Source organism: Coregonus lavaretus, assembly GCF_964263955.1.
Source record: "Coregonus lavaretus genome assembly, chromosome: 26".
In the NCBI taxonomy this organism is placed as follows: Eukaryota; Metazoa; Chordata; class Actinopteri; order Salmoniformes; family Salmonidae; genus Coregonus; species Coregonus lavaretus.
In genome coordinates this window covers 29,763,987-29,787,125 of record NC_140013.1, presented here as the reverse complement: position 1 = coordinate 29,787,125, position 23,139 = coordinate 29,763,987, and the positions used below count along the sequence as shown (strand labels likewise).

At 42.4% G+C, this 23,139-nt stretch overlaps 1 protein-coding gene across 1 annotated transcript; it reads right to left on the bottom strand.

Annotated features, from left to right (window-relative positions):
* Nucleotides 1–6,936: 6,936 nt before the first annotated feature.
* On the bottom strand, nucleotides 6,937–11,731 carry LOC311101977 (uncharacterized protein; the record flags this gene model as incomplete). The annotated part of the gene is made up of 5 exons (XM_084143202.1): nucleotides 11,447–11,731; nucleotides 10,687–11,195; nucleotides 7,640–8,997; nucleotides 7,349–7,436; nucleotides 6,937–7,100 (listed from the first exon to the last, which is right to left on the bottom strand). The coding sequence occupies exons 1-5, from the start codon at nucleotides 11,728–11,730 to the stop codon at nucleotides 6,937–6,939; spliced, it is 2,403 nt and encodes an 800-aa protein (XP_083999328.1). The 5' UTR covers nucleotide 11,731.
* Between the last annotated feature and the right edge of the window lie 11,408 nt (nucleotides 11,732–23,139).

The following is a 23,139-nucleotide window of genomic DNA, read 5'->3' as shown; positions in this document are numbered from 1 at the left end:
GAGCAGAGCTCTCGGAGCAAAGGTACTAGCAACTAACTCAGATGAAAAAGCTTCCTCCACAAGCTGTGTTTTTTGTGAGAAGTCAGGTCACAGTCTACACAAGTGTTGGAAATTTATGAATAAAACCATCTCTGAGCGAGTCAAGTTTGTTCAAGGGATGAAGTTGTGCTTTGGCTGTCTGAAGCCTGGCCATCGCTCAAAGGAGTGTGAAAATAGAAGGATCTGTGATACTTGTGAGAAAGGACATCCAACCTGCCTACACGATAATCGCAGCAAAGAAAGAGGAATGTCAACAAGGACTGATGGAGAAATGGAGAGTTACAAGTCAAGAGAAGGAACGACAGATCGTTCACAAGAGAGGGTGACAAAACCACCACGCGAGGTAACATCTACAGTGGGGAAAAAAAGTATTTAGTCAGCCACCAATTGTGCAAGTTCTCCCACTTAAAAAGATGAGAGAGGCCTGTAATTTTCATCATAGGTACACGTCAACTATGACAGACAAATTGAGAAAAAAAATCCAGAAAATCACATTGTAGGATTTTTAATGAATTTATTTGCAAAGTATGGTGGAAAATAAGTATTTGGTCACCTACAAACAAGCAAGATTTCTGGCTCTCACAGACCTGTAACTTCTTCTTTAAGAGGCTCCTCTGTCCTCCACTCGTTACCTGTATTAATGGCACCTGTTTGAACTTGTTATCAGTATAAAAGACACCTGTCCACAACCTCAAACAGTCACACTCCAAACTCCACTATGGCCAAGACCAAAGAGCTGTCAAAGGACACCAGAAACAAAATTGTAGACCTGCACCAGGCTGGGAAGACTGAATCTGCAATAGGTAAGCAGCTTGGTTTGAAGAAATCAACTGTGGGAGCAATTATTAGGAAATGGAAGACATACAAGACCACTGATAATCTCCCTCGATCTGGGGCTCCACGCAAGATCTCACCCCGTGGGGTCAAAATGATCACAAGAACGGTGAGCAAAAATCCCAGAACGACACGGGGGGACCTAGTGAATGACCTGCAGAGAGCTGGGACCAAAGTAACAAAGCCTACCATCAGTAACACACTACGCCGCCAGGGACTAAAATCCTGCAGTGCCAGACATGTCCCCCTGCTTAAGCCAGTACATGTCCAGGCCCGTCTGAAGTTTGCTAGAGTGCATTTGGATGATCCAGAAGAGGATTGGGAGAATGTCATATGGTCAAATGAAACCAAAATAGAACTTTTTGGTAAAAACTCAACTCGTCGTGTTTGGAGGACAAATAATGCTGAGTTGCATCCAAAGAACACCATACCTACTGTGAAGCATGGGGGTGGAAACATCATGCTTTGGGGCTGTTTTTCTGCAAAGGGACCAGGACGACTGATCCGTGTAAAGGAAAGAATGAATGGGGCCATGTATCGTGAGATTTTGAGTGAAAACCTCCTTCCATCAGCAAGGACATTGAAGATGAAACGTGGCTGGGTCTTTCAGCATGACAATGATCCCAAACACACTGCCCGGGCAACGAAGGAGTGGCTTCGTAAGAAGCATTTCAAGGTCCTGGAGTGGCCTAGCCAGTCTCCAGATCTCAACCCCATAGAAAGTCTTTGGAGGGAGTTGAAAGTCTGTGTTGCCCAGCGACAGCCCCAAAACATCACTGCTCTAGAGGAGATCTGCATGGAGGAATGGGCCAAAATACCAGCAACAGTGTGTGAAAACCTTGTGAAGACTTACAGAAAACGTTTGACCTGTGTCATTGCCAACAAAGGGTATATAACAAAGTATTGAGAAACTTTTGTTATTGACCAAATACTTATTTTCCACCATAATTTGCAAATAAATTCATAAAAAATCCTACAATGTGATTTTCTGGATTTTTTTTCCTCATTTTGTCTGTCATAGTTGACGTGTACCTATGATGAAAATTACAGGCCTCTCTCATCTTTTTAAGTGGGAGAACTTGCACAATTGGTGGCTGACTAAATACTTTTTTTCCCCACTGTAACAGAGTTATCCAGAATGTTAAAGGCACCCATACATCCTCAGTCATTCCTGTGTGGTTGTCCACTACAAGTAAGCCAAATCATGAAGTCCTTGTGTACGCTCTTCTCGATACACAGAGTGACACGACCTTCATCCTTGAAGAGACAGCAAAGATGCTTCACACTAAAAATGAACCAGTCCAGTTAAAGCTCTCCACAATGTCTTCAAGAAATACAGTGGTGCCTAGCAGAAGGCTGACTGATCTACAAATAAGAGGATTCTACTCCGATAAGATAATCTACCTGCCAGTAACTTACTCAAGAGAATTCATCCCTGCAAACAGAGATCATATTCCCACACCAGAGACTGCCAAGGCATGGTCTCATCTTGAGCACATTGCAGATGAAATTGCTCCTCTGCAGAGCTGTGACATCGGCCTACTAATTGGCTACAACTGTCCTCAAGCTCTTGTACCAAGACAAGTGGTTCCTGGAGAAGAAAATGAGCCCTTTGCTCAGAGAACAGACTTGGGTTGGAATGTAGTCGGCTATGGCAACCCATGTCTTGACTTTGGAGATGCCTTTGGAATAAGCCATCAAGTCATTGTGAAGCAAGTGACATCAGTTCTTCCAAATCTCCCAAACGAAGTGCACTATGTCTGTAGAACACAGATCAAAGAAGTAGTCCTTCCAACAGACGTCATCAAGGTGTTGGAATCTGATTTTGTAGAAAGGGCTTCAGAAGATGACCCAGCTGACCACGCCTCAAGGGGTGTCACAGCAGAACAACTCACAGCTTCTAACTGGTTCACAGGTCCAGACCTTCTTTGGCAAAAAGAGCTACCAACTGGAGTTGTCATGGTGGGAGAGATCGAGAGCAGTGACCCAGAGGTCAAGAAAGCTCAGGTTCATGACACTCAGGCAGAAGAAGCAAAAACAATTTTAGATCGTCTACACAAGTTCTCAGACTGGGCAAGAATGGTGAAGGCTGTTGCCACACTCAAGCGCCGTGCTAAGGAAATCAAAGGTCTCAAGCCAAAGTCCTGTGAGGCCTCGAACTTGGAGGAAAGGAAAGAGGCGGAGCTGACCATAATCAAGATGGTCCAGGAAGCAACTCTCTCTCAAGAAATTCAACGCCTTAGACATCATAAGGAGACAAAGGTCAAAGACAAAGCCAACCAGTTGCACAAACTATGTCCGTTCCTGGATGATCAAGGTGTAATCAGAGTAGGAGGCCGCTTAGCTAATGCTGCCCTACATCCACATGTGAGGCATCCAGCAGTACTTCCTAGAGACAGTCATGTTTCTGCATTGCTCGTCAAGCACTATCATGAGAGAGTGTACCAAAGATCGCAGAAATGCAAAGGTCGGTGACATTGTTCTGTTACAAGATGCTGCCACACCACGAAACCAATGGAAGCTAGCAAGAGTCATCGAGGTGTATCCTGGAAGTGATGAAAGAGTGAGGAGACTCAAGTTACTCATCAGTGACTCCTCCCTGGATGGAAGAGGAAAGCGTACAGCCAAACCTGTTTACCTGGAGAGACCCATTCAGAAAACAGTTACATTGCTAGAAGCAGACTGATGGTTCTATCATACACTCACACACAGTTTATTAGTTGTTTATTAGGACAGAGTTTCATTTAATTTATTCATGCAGTAGGTTTGTCTCCAAGTTTTAAGAAATCACTTGTGATTTGGTGGGAGTGTAACTGCCTCTGTCGCCAGTTTATTTCATGTATTTGCACTTTTTATTATTTAATTTCTTCTGAATTGTACGTTTACCGCAAGACGGAACTAATTATTGGTTCCGCCCGAGTGTTGTCACCCGAGCGCCTTTAGCGACGCACCGAGAAAACTTTACCGCCAAAAGCGAATTATTTTTCCACTGTTATCGTGTTTAAGTGCATACTTACAAAGAAAGTATACAGAAGAAGATAAAGGACATTTAAAAGGATGTTTAGTACCTCTGTGTGATAAGCAGCAATGAGGTTTGTTGACTACTTATTTTGCTATGAGGGTGTTTGTGTTTACGTGAGTCAGTTTTGGTGTAAAATATACATAAAGTGGCTAGCTGTATGAGCTTGATTATAACGCCAGATGTGTGAGACATGCATATGGCATTATTTTGTTAATGTATTTTTTCTTTCTTTAAACCAGTTCTCACGGGTTGACCAGCATTAAAGCCCTGTATTTGAATCAAGACCTCTTGCCTCATGCCTGTCACTGGAGGAGCTACATAAGGTATGTAACTAGATAGCTTGACTTGCTACCATATGTTAATGAAAATATCTAACAATATTATTACATGTAATCCAGGAGTTTTTGTTTGAATTCTGGTTCTCCTCTCACAACACAAGTCACTCAGAAAAGCATCTGTAGCCAGTAGCATGCTGCAGGTACATTTGGCATTTAAAAAAATCTATAGCTGTGCTACAGAATTAATCTGTTATCATAAAAGTGTATTGCAATATTCAGTCTCTTTTTGCCACACACACACTCTCTCTCACTAGAGACAAATGTGTAGGCTACTTGTCCAGAGAGGTTTGTGCTGTAGAAGTGGATCTACAGCAAAAGTAGACCTTTACTGCAATCTACAGGTCTAAGGTCACACTAGCATACAGAAAATGTAAATGTAGGCTATCCACAGAAAATGGAAATGTGTGTGTGTCTGTTTGAGAAGTTAAACCAGTTCATTCCCTTGTCACTGAGTGTCCTGCATCATGTATTTTTTTATTACTGGTAAATTAAGTATGGTTTATTTTACAGTACATTTATTTTAGACAGAATCACATATCTGGTTGAATGTTGGTTGTGGGACATATCTGAAGTACTGTGTGTGTTCCATTAATCACACTAATGCCAGGGTCAGTATGTGTGTGTGTGGATACATTTACATTTACATTTTAGTCATTTAGCAGACGCTCTTATCCAGAGCGACTTACAGTTAGTGAGTGCATACATTATTTTATTTTTCATACTGGCCCCCCGTGGGAATCGAACCCACAACCCTGGAGTTGCAAACGCCATGCTCTACCAACTGGGCTACATCCCTGCCGGCCATTCCCCTCCCCTACCCTGGACGACGCTGGGCCAATTGTGCGCCGCCCCATGGGTCTCCCGGTCGCGGCCGGCTACGACAGAGCCTGGATTCGAACCAGGATCTCTAGTAGCACAGCCTTAGACCACTGCGCCACTCGGGAGTAGGCATGTTCTATACAGTATTCAGGACAACATTACTCTATTTAGCATACACTATGACTATGACTGCATAATAGACTAACCTAAAAAATACACATTATTTTCTAATAAATGTGTTAACAGGGGAATATACAATGGGTGAAAACAGTATTTAGTCAGCCACCAATTGTGCAAGTTCTCCCACTTAAAAAGATGAGAGGCCTGTAATTTTCATCATAGGTACACGTCAACTATGACAGACAAAATGAGAAAATAAAATCCAGAAAATCACATTGTAGGATTTTTAATGAATTTATTTGCAAATTATGGTGGAAAATAAGTATTTGGTCAATAACAAAAGTTTCTCAATACTTTGTTATATACCCTTTGTTGCCAATGACACAGGTCAAACGTTTTCTGTAAGTCTTCACAAGGTTTTCACACACTGTTGCTGGTATTTTGGCCCATTCCTCCATGCAGATCTCCTCTAGAGCAGTGATGTTTTGGGGCTGTCACTGGGCAACACAGACTTCCAACTCCCTCCAAAGATTTTCTATGGGGTTGAGATCTGGAGACTGGCTAGGCCACTCCAGGACCTTGCCCGGGCGGTGTGTTTGGGATCATTGTCATGCTGAAAGACCCAGCCACATTTAATCTTCAATGCCCTTGCTGATGGAAGAAGGTTTTCACTCAAAATCTCACGATACATGGCCCCATTCATTCTTTCCTTTACACGGATCAGTCGTCCTGGTCCCTTTGCAGAAAAACAGCCCCAAAGTATGATGTTTCCACCCCCATGCTTCACAGTAGGTATGGTGTTATTTGGATGCAACTCAGCATTCTTTGTCCTCCAAACACGACGAGTTGAGATTTTACCAAAAAGTTCTATTTTGGTTTCATCTGACCATATGACATTCTCCCAATTCTCTTCTGGATCATCCAAATGCACTCTAGCAAACTTCAGACGGGCCTGGACATCTACTGGCTTAAGCAGGGGGACACGTCTGGCACTGCAGGATTTGAGTCCCTGGCGGCGTAGTGTGTTACTGATGGTAGGCTTTGTTACTTTGGTCCCAGCTCTCTGCAGGTCATTCACTAGGTCCCCCCGTGTGGTTCTGGGATTTTTGCTCACCGTTCTTGTGATCATTTTGACCCCACGGGGTGAGATCTTGCGTGGAGCCCCAGATCGAGGGAGATTATCAGTGGTCTTGTATGTCTTCCATTTCCTAATAATTGCTCCCACAGTTGATTTCTTCAAACCAAGCTGCTTACCTATTGCAGATTCAGTCTTCCCAGCCTGGTGCAGGTCTACAATTTTGTTTTTGGTGTCCTTTGACAGCTCTTTGGTCTTGGCCATAGTGGAGTTTGGAGTGTGACTGTTTGAGGTTGTGGACAGGTGTCTTTTATACTGATAACAAGTTCAAACAGGTGCCATTAATACAGGTAACGAGTGGAGGACAGAGGAGCCTCTTAAAGAAGAAGTTACAGGTCTGTGAGAGCCAGAAATCTTGCTTGTTTGTAGGTGACCAAATACTTATTTTCCACCATAATTTGCAAATAAATTCATAAAAAATCCTACAATGTGATTTTCTGGATTTCTTTTTCTCATTTTGTCTGTCATAGTTGACGTGTACCTGATGAAAATTACAGGCCTCTCTCATCTTTTTAAGTGGGAGAACTTGCACAATTGGTGGCTGACTTAATACTTTTTCCCCCACTGTAAATGAAGACAAAGGCTATCAATTCAATGCAAATATTACTGTATTAAAGGAAATCGCTGTATTAAGCCTGCGTTGAAGACCGTTTGAATGGCTTGGATAGGCCTATGGAGATGGCAGAAAACATCCTGATTAGAAGGGAAGCTTTGTGAGGCTTCTCCTGTTGAGAGGTGGAGGGAAGATCCTCTGGGAGTCCAGATGTGGCAGCATGTGCCACTATGCTGGGCACTACAGAAGAGAGAGAGTTGACATGCACTTTAATTTAGAAATTATGTTATATTGTATTCTTAGTTTCAACTCATTACTTTCACAAATAAATGAGAACCAGCATCTTGAGGTTTAGAAATTAGAAATCATTTTACATAAGATCACTATCGATAATATATAATGTACTGTATATAGGGTTTAATATTTTTGCAATAGCATCTTTGTACACCAATATCTCAAACAGTAAATGTCCTGCTGTATGGACTTACACATGCTATCTTCAGCAGTAGTCTGGTCTTTAGATTCAGAGTGGCAGGAATTCTTCTTGGAATCCTTCTTGTTCCCGATCTTGAATGGCTAAGAAAGAGTTGAAAGACAAAAACATGTCAAAACAACAGTCACAGCTGAACAACCTCATGGTAATAACAAATCACATCTTACACACCAGCACACCAAGATTTATAAATGGTTTTGGAATTAATGGATGGTTTTACATTTTCTCAAAATAACATTGTTTACTCACATTGACACAATTGTTAACTTAAATAAGTTTGATGTACCTTTAAGTTGATTTTCAGCCTGGCAAGCCTTTGTAGGAAAGACAGCTTCCCTCTGGTAGCCTTCACATCCTCAGCCATGGGAAGAGCCTCAGGCCGGGTGGCTTCGAAATATGTTCTTGAGGCTGCCCTTGATGCCTCGTTACAACTGTGGAGAATCTCCTTGCTCAGAGACTTCACAAGAATCCTACTGAATGTAGAGTCCTGAGTCGACACGGCCAGTTGGAGGATCTTCTCTGAGCCAAACTCCTTCAACAGATGTTTGTAGACGGTGCTGTATATTTTATGACTCTTCAAGTTCTTGGGATAAGCTTGGGTCTCAGAGCAGCCTGACCATGCACAGAAGGCAGCTATAACTTTTGGAATCAGGTCTTGTGATGTGCGTGTGACGTCAACTGGGTACAGATCAGTTTGGGTTTGGATTTTTGACAGAAGTCTCACCACTAACATGCTGATGAGGCCGGTAAAGTCATCATCACCGCTTAAGTTATCAGTGGATGGGGTTGAAAGCGAGACATCTTTGACAACATCCGGGCTGGTTGACTTCTGATCACAAACAATGCTCTGAGCTACACCGGAACAACTGGTGGTATCTCTTTCCTCAGCATCTATGTTGGCCTCAAAGCCTCGTGCAGCATTGGAGGTCTCACTTGTTGCCATGCTGATGGCGGGAAAAGATGGCAGAGGGGAGGACTTAACACTCAGTAGACTGCCTATATCAGTTACAGTTCTGGTTGGAGATGACTCTCTGCTTTGTGCATCAGAAACCACAGAGTCCATGACCTGGCTTACCATTACTTTGTTAAACAGACTGACTGTGTCACTAAATGCTGATGTAGACAAAGAGCATGAAATCCTATCTTCAGATACGCTAGCAGTCACACTGACTCTCTGAGCCCAACTCATTGAAGCTAAAGATGGCACAAGGCTAGGAAGCAGGAGACGCTTCACAGACTCCTCTGCAAACAGCTGAACCAGCTCGTAAGCTGTGGGTTTCCCCAACTTCTTGTCATTCCTCTTCAGTTTAGTAAGGATTGTATGGGATGCACTCTTTCCAGCCGCCACTGTCAGAACCAGAGGGGTCAAGTTACTCTCAGAAATGATGCGGTTGACTTGGTGAGTAAGATCACAGGAGAGAGCACCAATCCTATCCTGAGATATGAGCTCCTCAAGTCTTGCTATTGCAGCTGTTAGATCAGGGTGGGATGCAACCTCCCCTTCTTCCTCTGGATATACATCCTTTAAAATGGTATACACTATTGCAGACATGCTTTCCCTGGCATTACACACTGATGTTTTTGTCTTAGTAGATTTGCCCATGTCGATGACTGAGCATCTCACAATGGGCTGAGTAGTACTCGCTGGTAATTCAGAAGGGATGGGAATGCCAGGGAGTGCAAATTCCCACTCTGACTTCTGTGATCTGGCAGATGAGGATGACAACGAGGAAGAAGGCCGCTGTGGTGCTTGATAGACCAGTTCCTCATCACATTCACTGCTTACCTTCTCAATATCGTCCAGGATCATTCCAACCACATTCTCTATTTGTGAAAGCTCTCCTGCAGTCACCATTTGGTCAGATCTTGACAGCTCTTTCTGAATTGAAACCAGAATATGGCTGAGGGTATTTTTGGCTTGAGCCTTTGTTACTTTGGCTTGCTTTCGCCATGTGAAATAATTCCTAATCTTTGTCTTCACATTGTGGTTAATAGTCTTTGCAGTTGTCCAGATCTTCTTCTCAGATACTTCCACACCAGACTGGGAGCCTTCGGGTGCGGCCTCAGTGTATTCTGAGGTTTTCTCATAACTCTGTTGAAGCATAGAGTCTGCCTGCCATAGAGTAGTAGAAGACTCTGTGCGTGGGAAAAGGCTCTTTATGTCATTTGTAATTGATCCAACGATTTCAAAAGCAGTTAAATCGGTATGCCTCGAGGAAATTGTTGATGTTGCTGGCAACATCTGAGAATCTAGCTGGCTGGAACTGACTTTGCTGGGAAAGCTACTGATTGATTTGATCAGTATTTTTCGCACTTTGTTGGTAGCGTTCATCTGGAACTCTTCACTGGAGAGCTTCTCAATGACTGAGGCTGGAGTATCTCTTAATCCCTCCAACGCAGAGGAACCGGACACAGGCATGTCTTCTAGGTAAGACATGACACCGTCCAAAAAGGCATAGACTTCAAGGGAGTTGTAAAAGAAACTCTCTGCAACAGATGATGTGCATTCCTGATATGATCTATAGATGTCCACAATCTGGGACAAGACCTCTTTGGTGCAGGGCACCAGGTTTGAATCACAGAGAGACAGTAATGGTTGAGAGTTCTCACTTTGGCATTTACGGAGAGCACCAAGTCCTATTGAGTTGACCTCTTGCAGTATTGCCTCGCTCTTACAGGTTTCAGGTTGCTCTGGTCTTTTCTCTTCTACAGAGCCAGTTGAATCACGTCCATCAGATAAAGAAGATGAATTGCATTCTGATATAGGAGATTCACTCCTACATGGTGAAGGCAAGCTCAGGATTGAAACAGGCAGATCACTGGAGTCAGTGTGCTCCAGAAGCACATCACTGGAGTCAACTTTTTCCATAAGTTCTTTCCCTTGGACTGGAGTTCCACCCATTGTGAGGAACAATGTATTCAGCTTTGCCTGAAGCCTGTCGCAGAGTCTACGAGCTACATGGAAGGGTTTCCTCTTTGTTATACAGTGTCCTACTTGGGGATCTCTCTGGGTGCTTGTTGGCTGATCTAATTCAGCATGCTGCACAATGTCCTTGACATCTTCAACAAAGTTATCAATTATTTGTGATGCCTCAGAATCTACTTTGGTCTGTATGAGCCCAGTGGCCGCAGAATCAAGGATCCTGTCAGATGGGCCAGATGCATTCGTCAAGCTTGGAGTGGTACTAAACGAATGAGAAGGTTGAACCATACCAGAGATACCGCTCCTAAACCTTCTCACAAGAATTTCACTCACAGCCTTTGAGGCTTTGGTCTTGAACTTTGCACCAAACAGAGTGCCAAGATTTTGCGTCATTTCATTGCAAGATGTACATATTATGTTCAGCTCCTCTGGAACAGGAGAGTCTTGAGTATCCAGGTGCTCCACTGCAAGGTCACTGCCAGATGCCAACATTTTAACTTTCACAGCCACTTCTCGAAGCACCTTAGCCAATTCCAGATCTTCTTTTTCCAATTCATCCACCATGTCTGCGATAACAGTCATCACCTCTTCTGTTGCAGGTGGAATGCACGACTCTAATTCAGAGGTGGAGCTCTGGTCCTCTGGAGTGGCATGATCATCAAAACACTTCTGGACCATGTTGACCATCTGTTCAGCGGCCTGGGTACCAGAAGCAATAGGGGAGGACCGCCCTGAAATGGCTCTGCTGATAGTCATAGAGAGGGCCAAGTTAAGCTGTTCGACCACCACCTTGATAAGACCAACGGTCAGCTCAGGTGGGCAAGAGGACAGGATATTATGGTCAGAGAGTTGCTCCTGGACACTTTTGATGATTCTGTCCTCTGGCATTCCCAGGTGGACTTTCACTGAGGTCTGGGAACTTTAAAAACGAACAAACAAAGCATGATAATTCCTGTCTGAACTTGGCAAATCGATCAAGCATTGTAATTTTAGTATTCTAAATATTTACATGTCCTTTTGATCTCTTTTTATGCTCATTAATTCTAATCTGCTCAAAGGTTGATACATTACATTCTGTATTACATTAGATAGCATAAAATGCATTGGCTAACAAACTGGGATAGATGAGCTAGGTGAAATCCATACATGTAAACCTTGAGGGGAACATACCTCTTCGAAGAGGGTGTTAGGGACCTGAGACGTTGAGCCCCTGTGCCGCCCTTATACAACTTCTTCGCCAGATATTTAACTTCCTGGATGAGCTCCAGTCTTTCCTGATCAAAGGCTGTAAAGGATCTTGCACTGCCGCCCCTCTTGGTTGAGTCAGTTTCGTCCTCAGCAAAGCCCGTCACCCCCAGTACGCCGGCCAGGGCCGGCAGCAGGATCTGCAGGGTGGTCTGTGTGATGAAGGTTACAATTGTCTTGCACAATTTGGCAAGCTGTTCCTTCGTCATCTGTTTTGAACAAACAGAACAAAAACAGGCTTTTCAATGGAACTGTGATGTAAAGTATTCTAGATCGAACAGAATGCATTTGATCAACATTGTTATTCTTGTCTGTGACTGAATTCAAAGTTTGATGAAGTCTGACAGAGCAATGAACATGAGTAACAGAATATAACTTGATGGCTAATCCCTCTCTCTGAATTCAACAGATTAATGACACAAAGGTCAAAGAAAGATGGAGAAACTTACAGGGTTTTTTAGTCCTTTGTAGATCACTTGCCACTGCCTAGAAAATAAAAAAGAAGTGTTTTAGTTAGTGTTTAGTTCCCACTGCATAAGAGTTCATAAATGTTGAACATGTGAAGTTAACATACTCATCAGTAAGATTGCGCAGGAATGAGATGAGGATTGGGTAGGAGTACTCCATCTCATCCTTGTTGCCTGGGCCAAATGCAGCCTTAACTGCTTTCGTCTCCAGGAGCTCAATTACAGATCCTCTGTCCAGGTGTTTATTCCTGGACACTAAAGATGTGATTGCCGTAGAGGGAGTAGAAACAAAATTTAAGAAAAATCAGACATTTTATCTCTTAATACTCTGACTTAACTGTTATAGGCTTTTACAATAGGCCTATTTGAATAAAGCTATCTATGTAACCTTTCTTACTGATTACAGTAGACTACAGTTTCATTGAAAATGGATAACACAACCTGCACATCACAGACAGAATAGAGAACCAATATAGTAGGCTAATCTCTGACCTGCATCGTTGTTGGTGCCCTGCTTCCCTGACTTCTTGCCACTACTCTTCCTTTTTGCCTAGGATAGAACAGAACAGATTGCAGATCTCAAATGATGGCAGACATGTTACACCAGGGCCTGTATACATAAAGTGCATCAGATAAGGTGTGGGCTCAACCTTGCCCAAATAATCGTATTCATTATGATCTCAAATGCAAAACTGATCCTAGATCAGCACTCCTACTCTGAGACACTTTATGAATCAGGTCAAAGCAGCTCTTAAAACACGTTTTGAAAACGGGTGTATTATTATCATAGAGATATATAGATCTCTATGGTAGTCCTGCTATCAGGTGCAGAGGGCAGCCCAGTAGGCCTATGTGCCCGGTCACTCCTGCTTCTTACCTTCCTTTCCTTTGTAGTGTCTTAGAGTCTACAATATGCTGACTGTTGCAGAAAGTGTGATAGAGGGAACTTGGCCCTAAGATTTTGCTGATGTGGCAAAATGGTCTAATAGATGAACTCGACTCTACTGTGCTGGAAACATCTGGAAAACATTACTGTAGTTCATGGAAAGATGATATGGGGAGAGACGTGGAAAAGGCCAGGGATTGGTTTTTTAGAATCACACCATATTACGTCATAAATGATATATAATCATGTCTTGAACAATAGAAGGGGAGAATAGCGAATTACATATTTGGCTGTTGCTGTCTCCAGGCATCTGCAGGTGTCTGTAAATTCCGATGCTGAATATTCTTTGTTATAATAAACCTTTATAAACAAAGTACAGTGTCGGCGGATTCCTTATCATTACAGCATGGACCAGCAAGGGTGTGTCTTTTAGACACTACATTTAATGGCGACGAGGTAGTTTTATTTTTATTCTTTTTGGGTCGTGTTATGTCTATTCTCAACATTCCATTCCTGGGCTACAAAGTGACTCCCGCTCAAAGAAGCCGGCAAAAACAAAAAAGGTGAGCTTTTTCACTAATATTGGGCGCTGGCCGTTTTGTGAGTCCAGAGAGTGTGTGTGTTCAAGATGTACCGTCAAAGGGTCTATGCGTGCGTTTTGCTGGTTCTTTTTTGCTGTGTGATGGGAATTCCGTTCTAAATTTTCTAAATTAGTTTGCGTTGAGAACAAAGCAAAAAAAAAAAAAAAGTGGGGAGTGTCTATAGGGCACACTGATACTTTGCCTTGAATAAACGTACAAGGAGTGTCTAGAGGGGTGAAGAGAGTGTAGAAAATGAGTAACAGTATACTTTAGAACGCCGTTAATTTAAGGAAGCCCTTGGGAAAAAACAAGGCATCAATATGATGGCCATAAATCTTGATAGTTATTAGATTAACTCTCAAGTCAGTTCTGGGAACTGCTGGTTTAAGGCAATATATTCAATTGTAAGTTTACCGATCAGACATTTGTTTGACGAAATATCTGTCTGAAGTAATCCTCTCTTTTGAATGTCTAAAACCTGGAGGTAGCAGAAATTTAGCAAAAGGAATACAAAAGAAAATAGGAACGGCGATAAATGGATCCTGTATGTCTCTGTGTGTGTGTGTGAGAGAACGACAGCCAATTTCTCTCTGTCTGTGTGTGTGTGAAACAGAGAGAAAGGGGGGCTGCGTCTCTGATTACTTCCAGCTGTGTGTCGACTAAGGCTCTGACAACAGGAGCTTTACTCTTTTGCAAGGAAATATGGTAGTCGAAGTCAAAACCTTATGAGTCTCTATAAAAAGGAGAATGTTCATTAACTATTAGAATAGCATGACCCTACAGGGAGGACTTTTTAAGAGTGTATAGAGATGTTTTGTAATTGATAACAGCATAACTATCAATCTGCAAACTAGGATAAGTGAAAGATAACATAACTTGGAAGTGGGATTTGTGTTCTGTGTGTTTCGTGTTTGTTTGTGTGTTCTGTAGAGTCTTGTTATTGTCTATGGGAGGAGAGAACGGAGCAACAGCGGGTCTGTCTATAGCTCCTTTCACTCTGAAATCACATTGGTGACTGAACTGCGCACGCGTAGGATTTATGAGTTTAGCCACTCCCCTGCACTGAACTGATTGGGAGAGTCCGCTTCAGTGCAGACAAAAAGAAAACGGGAGGGGGAATTTTGCACACAAGTGAAATGTTCTCTTGAATTAACTATTGCTTGACTGTAAACCTGTTTGGTTGATAATCGGTTGAGTTGGTGAATGAGAGATATATTGACGGATTAAAAATAATAATAATAAAATAAATGAATGAAATAAAATGTTATTGAGCTATTTATAATATTCCTGAGTTAAGCTGTTTGCTTATTTCTTAGCGTGAATGTGAAAAGAAAATATATATATATATAAATAATGATGAACTAAATTCTTGCTTGTCCTTTTGTCCTTCTGTCATACGAGAGACGAGAAGGAGGAGACAGAGAGAGAGAGAGAGGAGGTGCTAACATCAGCTGGCATCGATGACAACCACCCAGCCAAATTAAGGCCAGTACTGTACTTATCCACAAAACCTACTTTCCCTTACAGGATTTAATTGATACATTGTGTCTACATAGAATTTTTCATGTTGTGACCATTTCGCAGGAACTTGGCAACAGACTGATGAATTGATGTAATTGATAATTGCACATTAGAGTTTTTGTCAATGACTTGTTTTGATTAGAGTTGTGTTGGAAATCCAGCATTCACATTATTCTGTAAGATTAAGGTAATTAATTGCTTATTAAGCAATTGGGTAGTGCTGCTGGTACAGGTATTTTATTCTTGAATTGCTCTGGAGTTGACTACTTTCCTTTACTCTTCCTCATCGGATGTGGTAAGATTGGCACTAATCAATAATTTGGTAAAATAAAATTCACAGAATAATTAGTAATTGATTGATGTGATTAGTTGATTGATTGATTAATTGATTGATTGATTAGTTGATTGGTTGGATTGATTGATTGATTGATTAGGTTAGTTGATTGATTTATTGATTTGATTGGTTGATTGATTGATTATTTGATTGATTCATTTGATTAGTAATTGATTGATTGACTTGATTGGATTAGTTAATTGGTTGATTGATTTGATTGATTAGTTGATTGATTGAATTAGTTGATTGGTTGATTGATTTGATTGATTAGTTGATTGATTGGATTAGTTGATTGATTGATTTCATTAGTAGTTGATTGATTGACTTGATTAGTAATTCATTGATTGATTTGATTGATTAGTAGTTCATTAGTTGATTGATTGATTAGTTTGATTGATTGATTGATTTAGTTAGTTGATTGATTGGATTGATTGATTGGTTGATTCGATTGATTGATTTGATTGGTTGGTTGATTGATTTGACTAGTTTGTTGATTGATTGATTTGATTTGATGATTGATTTGATTGATTGATTGGTTGAATTTATTGATTGATTGATTGATTGAATTAGTTGATTGATATATTGATTTGAATTGGTTAATTGATTGATTGGATTAATTGATTAATTATTTTTTAATAAAAAAAAAAAAAAAAAAGGAGGGAAACAAGAGGGAAACACATAACATAGTCATTACAATGGGGAAAAAGGACATCAAAACTACAAAAGCAATTACTCCTCTTCATGTAGTACAGAATAGTAATCCTCTAGTTAATGGTATAGCAAAATTATCTGAAAAATGGAATAAACGTTGGCCTGACATTGAACAACCATGGCCATTGGAAGGCACTCTTAACCCAGACGTCATCAAGATAATGCAAGTGCTTGTATCCACGTATAAGGCAGATCAAAAGAAGGGGAAGAAAGGAAAACTTCGTAAAGAAAAAAGACAAAGAGAGCTGGGTGTTCTTAAGCTTTTTGAAAATGAAGGACAAAAACTGATAAAAGATACAAAAGATAAGAGAGACAGAGGTACAGAGAAAATGGCAAAGGAGGTGAAGGTGACAGAAAAGCTAATGGCAGAAGTCAATACACCTTTCTCATATATGGATTCAGCAAAAACACCCCCACCTTATGAGAAAGAAGCCAAGTTTAAGGACGTTTATCCTAAGCTTCCAGTGATCATTCAGGAGAGTTACTATTGCATCAGAGATGAAGATGAACAAATAATAGAGAGAGGACAAGCAGAAACGACCATAAAGATGAATCCAAACTCCAAAAGCAGGAACAAAACGAGATGTCTGGAGACTAAGGGTAGAGTGAGGTCAAGGAAGATGGAACTTGATGACGATGATGATGATGATGATGATCAGAGTGATTCAGAAGAGATCATGGGTGGATATGACCCTGTCATCAGACAGAGGTTGGCCAGAGGGGAAAGAAGGGGTGATGGAAGTTGGAAGAAGAAGAATACAAGTGATTCGAGTGCTGGTGAAAATGAAGATGGAGACAGCGATGAAGATTTGGAGACTAAAGGTGCTTCATATTCAAGAGGATTTTATCCTCCAATGACTAACACAGAAGAAGTAGAAAGAAATATAGACCGATGCTATCATACCTGTATAAGGCCAATAACTTAGAAGAAGTAAAAGAACTGGAAGATCAACTCAAGAAGCTGAAGACAAAGGAGAAGAAGCTGCTGAGAAAAGAATCCCAAGAATCTGAGAAGAGATATACATTGAGGCCAAGGAAAGATGGCACTAGTAAGAAAATTATGCCGGTGATCATTCGAGGACAAAACTTAGAATATAAGCCTTTGCAGAATACCGATATGTCAGATATACTTGAGAAGCTGCCTACTCTTCAAGATGGAGCATATCCTTGGATTTCAAAGTTGGAAGAAATTACGGTGGGAACACAGTCTGCCATAGGAGACATTAAGAGACTTTTGGCTAATCTCCTTGGGATTCCAGGCATGGAAGAAATGTTTCAGAGAGCTGGACTTCATAGATATGTGGGAACTGCTGTGAATGATCCTGAATTGTTGGCTGCAAGCAGGAATCGGCTGTGGAGAGCACTGAAAGATACGTTTCCAACAAATGTGCATCCTGACAACATTCTGATTGACCCACTAGGACAACAAGAAAATCCGAGAGCCTACGTGTCAAGAGTTCATCAAGTGTGGAGAAATATAACCGGAAATGATCCAGATGTGAGTCAAATTGAGCAGTCAATCTTGAGAGCTAAACTACAGATGGGACTGCCCTCACCGGTAAGGAGCAAACTGGCAGAAGTGGTTGGACTTGGGAGCATGACAAAAGGTGTCTATACAGATCATATAGCCCATCAAGTGGATCTGTACCGGAAAAAGGAACACAACCAGAAAGAACAGGACCAAGAAACTCTCAGAAAACTCAATCAAATACAACTGGTGGAGAAGAAGGAGAAGAGAAGCTCTGATAATGCAGAATCAGTGTGAACCAAATAACAATCACTGCTACAGTTTCAACTGAACAAGGTCAAATGCAATTATACCAGCCACAACAAGTGGTATAAATTGTTTCATACCCATAGATAGTTTCTGGAAAGAAAGAACTTCAGAGGAAGATACAGGAGCAAGTGAAGATCACCTGTCCTCTAGGTGAACCCTATAAGGAGCAAGGACTCTAGAGGTGCCTAGAAGATCCAAAAGGAGTTTTCAGCTGGTAGTACCAGTTAGGGAAAAAGATCCAACAATTGAAGTGAAAATAAACAATGGACTATGGGAAGTGATGATGGATAGTAGAAAGGCTTTTATCTGTGTTCAGCCTGAAGAGGTTACACATCTCACGATGTCAAATCAACTAATTAGGAGAAAGACTTGGAGGAGTGAAGATCAGCGATTTCTGAAAAGGATGATTTTGGCTCAAGGACAAGGAGAGTCATAAGCTGTACGGAAGACAAATGAATCTGTTTGAAGTGTGAAGATGAACTGAGAATCTATGGAAGAAGAAATGTTGAAAAAAGTTCAAGAATGTTTGAGATATCAAAGTAGGACTGATATTGGATTTGTGAAATCAGCTCAATTGAGGTGAAAGTTGAGGAGGCAGACCTCCTTGGAAGAATCAGTATCCATTGAAAGATGAAGCAATCCAAGGGATTGAACCAGAAATTGAAGGACTTTCGAAAACAAGTGTTTTGAAGAAAATAGAAAAATCCTTAGAGTAGCAATCAATTATTGTTTTGGAGAAACCATGATGATTAGTAAGCTATGGGTTAGCTTATGTTGTAAAAGGGGAGTTTAGGATAAAAATCACAAAGGAGTAGAGTTTTTGGAATAATATTTTCTTGAATAGATTGACTATGTCATAGGTAGGTGCATAATCTGTCTGAAAAATAATGTGTGACTGTTATTCTTGGTTACATCCATATACCAAGAGGTGCATACGATGTTCAACTAAGCTAAAATATGCTCGGTCGGTTGCAAAGTTGTTGTGTAAAGAAGTCATAAGCAGGTGGGAATTTCCCGATTTAATATCCTCAGAAAATGGGAAAGAGTTTTGTGAATAAATCAGTGAAATGGGTTTTTGAAAAAATTAGAGAAAGATAAAATTGGAAAAAGTCAGACTAAAATGTTATGAAAACTAGGGTTGAAATAACTCTAGGAAATTTGGAATATCTGATTGTGGGATGATTATATTATTGTGATGAATCAAAGGGGGGAAATGGAATGTCATTCATTTTAAATATCATTTTATCTATCATTTTTAGTTGACATTGATGTTTTAATTTGCATGTGTTGTTTTGCAAAAGATACTGTTTGGTATTTTCTTTTCTTCCAGAAGCATATGGGGGAATATGTAGAGGGACTCAAATACTCAAACATGGACAATATGAATGGACTGGAGGAAGTGGAACAAGGAAGGAGTGGAAATGTTTCGATTCCATCATCAACGTCGCATTGAAAGACGACACTGTGGAGGAGATGAAGTGTAGTGGACTACATTCCAGTGTTATATTCTTTCTGTATTAATTTTTGAACAATTATGTTTTCTGTTGTTGGGTACATGTGGGGACCTCAGATGTTTTTGTTTATTTCGTTGAAGTTTAGGGATATGGGGTCTAGGCAAGGAAAGAGAGAATCCACAGGAGGGTCCGATGGGTCGACCAGCCTGAATGTGGACATTTTGATTGTATTTTGTTTGCTGGGGTTTTCATATGTATTCAATTGCATCATAGCTTAAAATGTATTCATGAAGATGTGTGAATTGATCTGGAGTACTTAGGTGGTCGCCTAGGGCAGAGGGGCCGTGAGAGAATTTTCCTGTCTTGACTGACTGATGGATATTTGGAATGAAAGCTGCCAGACAGGTTTTTCGCTCTTACACTCCATGACAATTTACTTACACTCCATGACAATTTACTTACACTCCATAACAATTTATTTACACTCCATAACAATTTACTTACACTCCATAATAATGTATTTACATTACATACAAAAATGTGTCTATATAAACATGTGTTTAATCTCCATAAATTTTGGTTTATTGTTAAAGTTACTCAAGAACAAGAATTGTTATTTGTCATAATCCTATTCTTTTTGTTTTCGAGACTTAATTAGTCTCGAAGGGGGGAAATATGTAGTGTCTTAGAGTCTACAATATGCTGACTGTTGCAGAAAGTGTGATAGAGGGAACTTGGCCCTAAGATTTTGCTGATGTGGCAAAATGGTCTAATAGATGAACTCGACTCTACTGTGCTGGAAACATCTGGAAAACATTACTGTAGTTCATGGAAAGATGATATGGGGAGAGACGTGGAAAAGGCCAGGGATTGGTTTTTTAGAATCACACCATATTACGTCATAAATGATATAAAATCATGTCTTGAACAATAGAAGGGGAGAATAGCGAATTACATATTTGGCTGTTGCTGTCTCCAGGCATCTGCAGGTGTCTGTAAATTCCGATGCTGAATATTCTTTGTTATAATAAACCTTTATAAACAAAGTACAGTGTCGGCGGATTCCTTATCATTACAGCATGGACCAGCAAGGGTGTGTCTTTTAGACACTACACCTTCTTGCCCTCCTTCTTGGGCGGGGCCACCGGTTCTTCCTCAACAACTTCCTGTCCTTCCCTCTGAGGATCACCCTCCTCCCTCTGTACAACTGAAGGACAGACATTCCAATAGGTAATTACATTTTACATTTTAGTCATTTAGCAGACGCTCTTATCCAGAGCGACTTACAGGAGCAATTAGGGTTAAGTGCCTTGCTCAAGGGCACATTTACGTCATTTAGCAGACGCTCTTATCCAGAGCGACTACAAATTGGTGCATTCACCCTATAGCCAGTGGGATAACCACTTTACAATTATACTTTTTTTTTTTTTGGGGGGGGGGGGGGTAGAAGGATTACTTTATCCTATCCCAGGTGTTCCTTAAAGAGGTGGGGTTTCAAATGTCTCCGGAAGGTGGTGAGTGACTCCGCTGTCCTGGCGTCGTGAGGGAGCTTGTTCCACCATTGGGGTGCCAGAGCAGCGAACAGCTTTGACTGGGCTGAGCGGGAACTATGCTTCCGCAGAGGAAGGGGAGCCAGCAGGCCAGAGGTGGATGAACGCAATGCCCTCGCCTGGGTGTAGGGACTGATCAGAGCCTGAAGGTACGGAGGTGCCGTTCCCCTCACTGCTCCATAGGCAAGCACCATGGTCTTGTAACGGATGCGAGCTTCAACTGGAAGCCAGTGGAGTGTGCGGAGGAGGGGGGTGACGTGAGAGAACTTGGGAAGGTTGAACACCAGACGGGCTGCGGCATTCTGGATGAGTTGTAGGGGTTTAATGGCACAGGCAGGGAGCCCAGCCAACAGCGAGTTGCAGTAATCCAGACGGGAGATGACAAGTGCCTGGATTAGGACCTGTGCCGCTTCCTGTGTAAGGCAGGGTCGTACTCTCCGAATGTTGTAGAGCATGAACCTGCAGGATCACCGCCTTGATGTTAGCGGAGAACGACAGGGTGTTGTCCAGGATCACGCCAAGGCTCTTCGCACTCTGGGAGGAGGACACAACGGAGTTGTCAACCGTGATGGCGAGATCATGGAACGGGCAGTCCTTCCCCGGGAGGAAGAGCAGCTCCGTCTTGCCAGGGTTCAGCTTGAGGTGGTGATCCGTCATCCATACTGATATGTCAGCCAGACATGCAGAGATGCGATTCGCCACCTGGTTATCAGAAGGGGGAAAGGAGAAGATTAGTTGTGTATCGTCAGCGTAGCAATGATAGGAGAGGCCATGTGAGGATATGACAGAGCCAAGTGACTTGGTGTATAGGGAGAAAAGGAGAGGGCCTAGAACTGAGCCCTGGGGGACACCAGTGGTGAGAGCACGTGGTGCGGAGACAGCTTCTCGCCACGCCACTTGGTAGGAGCGACCGGTCAGGTAGGACGCAATCCAGGAGTGAGCCGCGCCGGAGATGCCCAGCTCGGAGAGGGTGGAGAGGAGGATCTGATGGTTCACTGTATCAAAGGCAGCAGACAGGTCTAGAAGGACAAGAGCAGAGGAGAGAGAGTTAGCTTTAGCAGTGCGGAGAGCCTCCGTGACACAGAGAAGAGCAGTCTCAGTTGAATGACCAGTCCTGAAAGCTGACTGGTTTGGATCAAGAAGGTCATTCTGAGAGAGATAGCAAGAGAGTTGGCTAAAGACGGCACGCTCAATAGTTTTGGAAAGAAAAGAAAGAAGGGATACTGGTCTGTAGTTGTTGACATCAGTGGGATCGAGTGTTGGTTTTTTGAGAAGGGGTGCAACTCTCGCTCTCTTGAAGACGGAAGGGACATGGCCAGCGGTCAAGGATGAGTTGATCAGCGAGGTGAGGTAGGGGAGAAGGTCACCGGAGATGGTCTGGAGAAGAGAGGAGGGGATGGGGTCAAGCGGGCAGGTTGTTGGGCGGCCTGCAGTCACTAGTCGCAAGATTTTATCTGGAGAGAGAGGGGAGAAAGAAGTCAAAGCATAGGGTAGGGCAGTGTGAGCAGGACCAGCAGTGTCATTAGACTTAACAAACGAGGATCGGATGTCGTCAACCTTCTTTTCAAAGTGGTTGACAAAGTCATCCACAGAGAGGGGGGGGGGGGGATTCAGCAGTGAGGAGAATGTGGCAAAGAGCTTCCTAGGGTTAGAGGCAGATGCTTGGAATTTAGAGTGGTAGAAAGTGGCCTTAGCAGCAGAAACAGATGAAGAAACTGTAGAGAGGAGGGAGTGAAAAGATGCCAGGTCGGCAGGGAGTTTAGTTTTCTTCCATTTCCGCTCAGCTGCCCGGAGCTCTGTTCTGTGAGCTCGCAATGAGTCATCAAGCCACAGAGCTGGAGGGGAGGACCGAGCCGGCCGGGAGGATAGGGGACACAGGGAGTCAAAGGATGCAGAAAGGGAGGAGAGGAGGGTTGAGGAGGCAGAATCAGGAGATTGGAGGGAGAAGGATTGAGCAGAGGGAAGAGATGATGGGATGGAAGAGGAGAGAGTAGTGGGAGAGAGAGAGCGAAGGTTGCGGCGGCGCGTTACCATCTGTGTAGGGGCAGAGTGAGTATTGTTGGAGGAGAGCGAGAGAGAAAAGGATACAAAGTAGTTGTCTGAGACATGGAGGGGAGTTGCAGTGAGATTAGTAGAAGAGCAACATCTAGTAAAGATGAAGTCAAGCGTATTGCCTGCCTTGTGAGTGTGGGGGGGGGGGGGGGGGGGGGGGGGGGGGGGTGAGAGGGTGAGGTCAAAAGAGGAGAGGAGTGGAAAGAAGGAGGCAGAGAGAAATGAGTCAAATGTAGACGTGGGGAGGTTGAAATCCCCCAAAACTGTGAAGGGTGAGCCATCCTC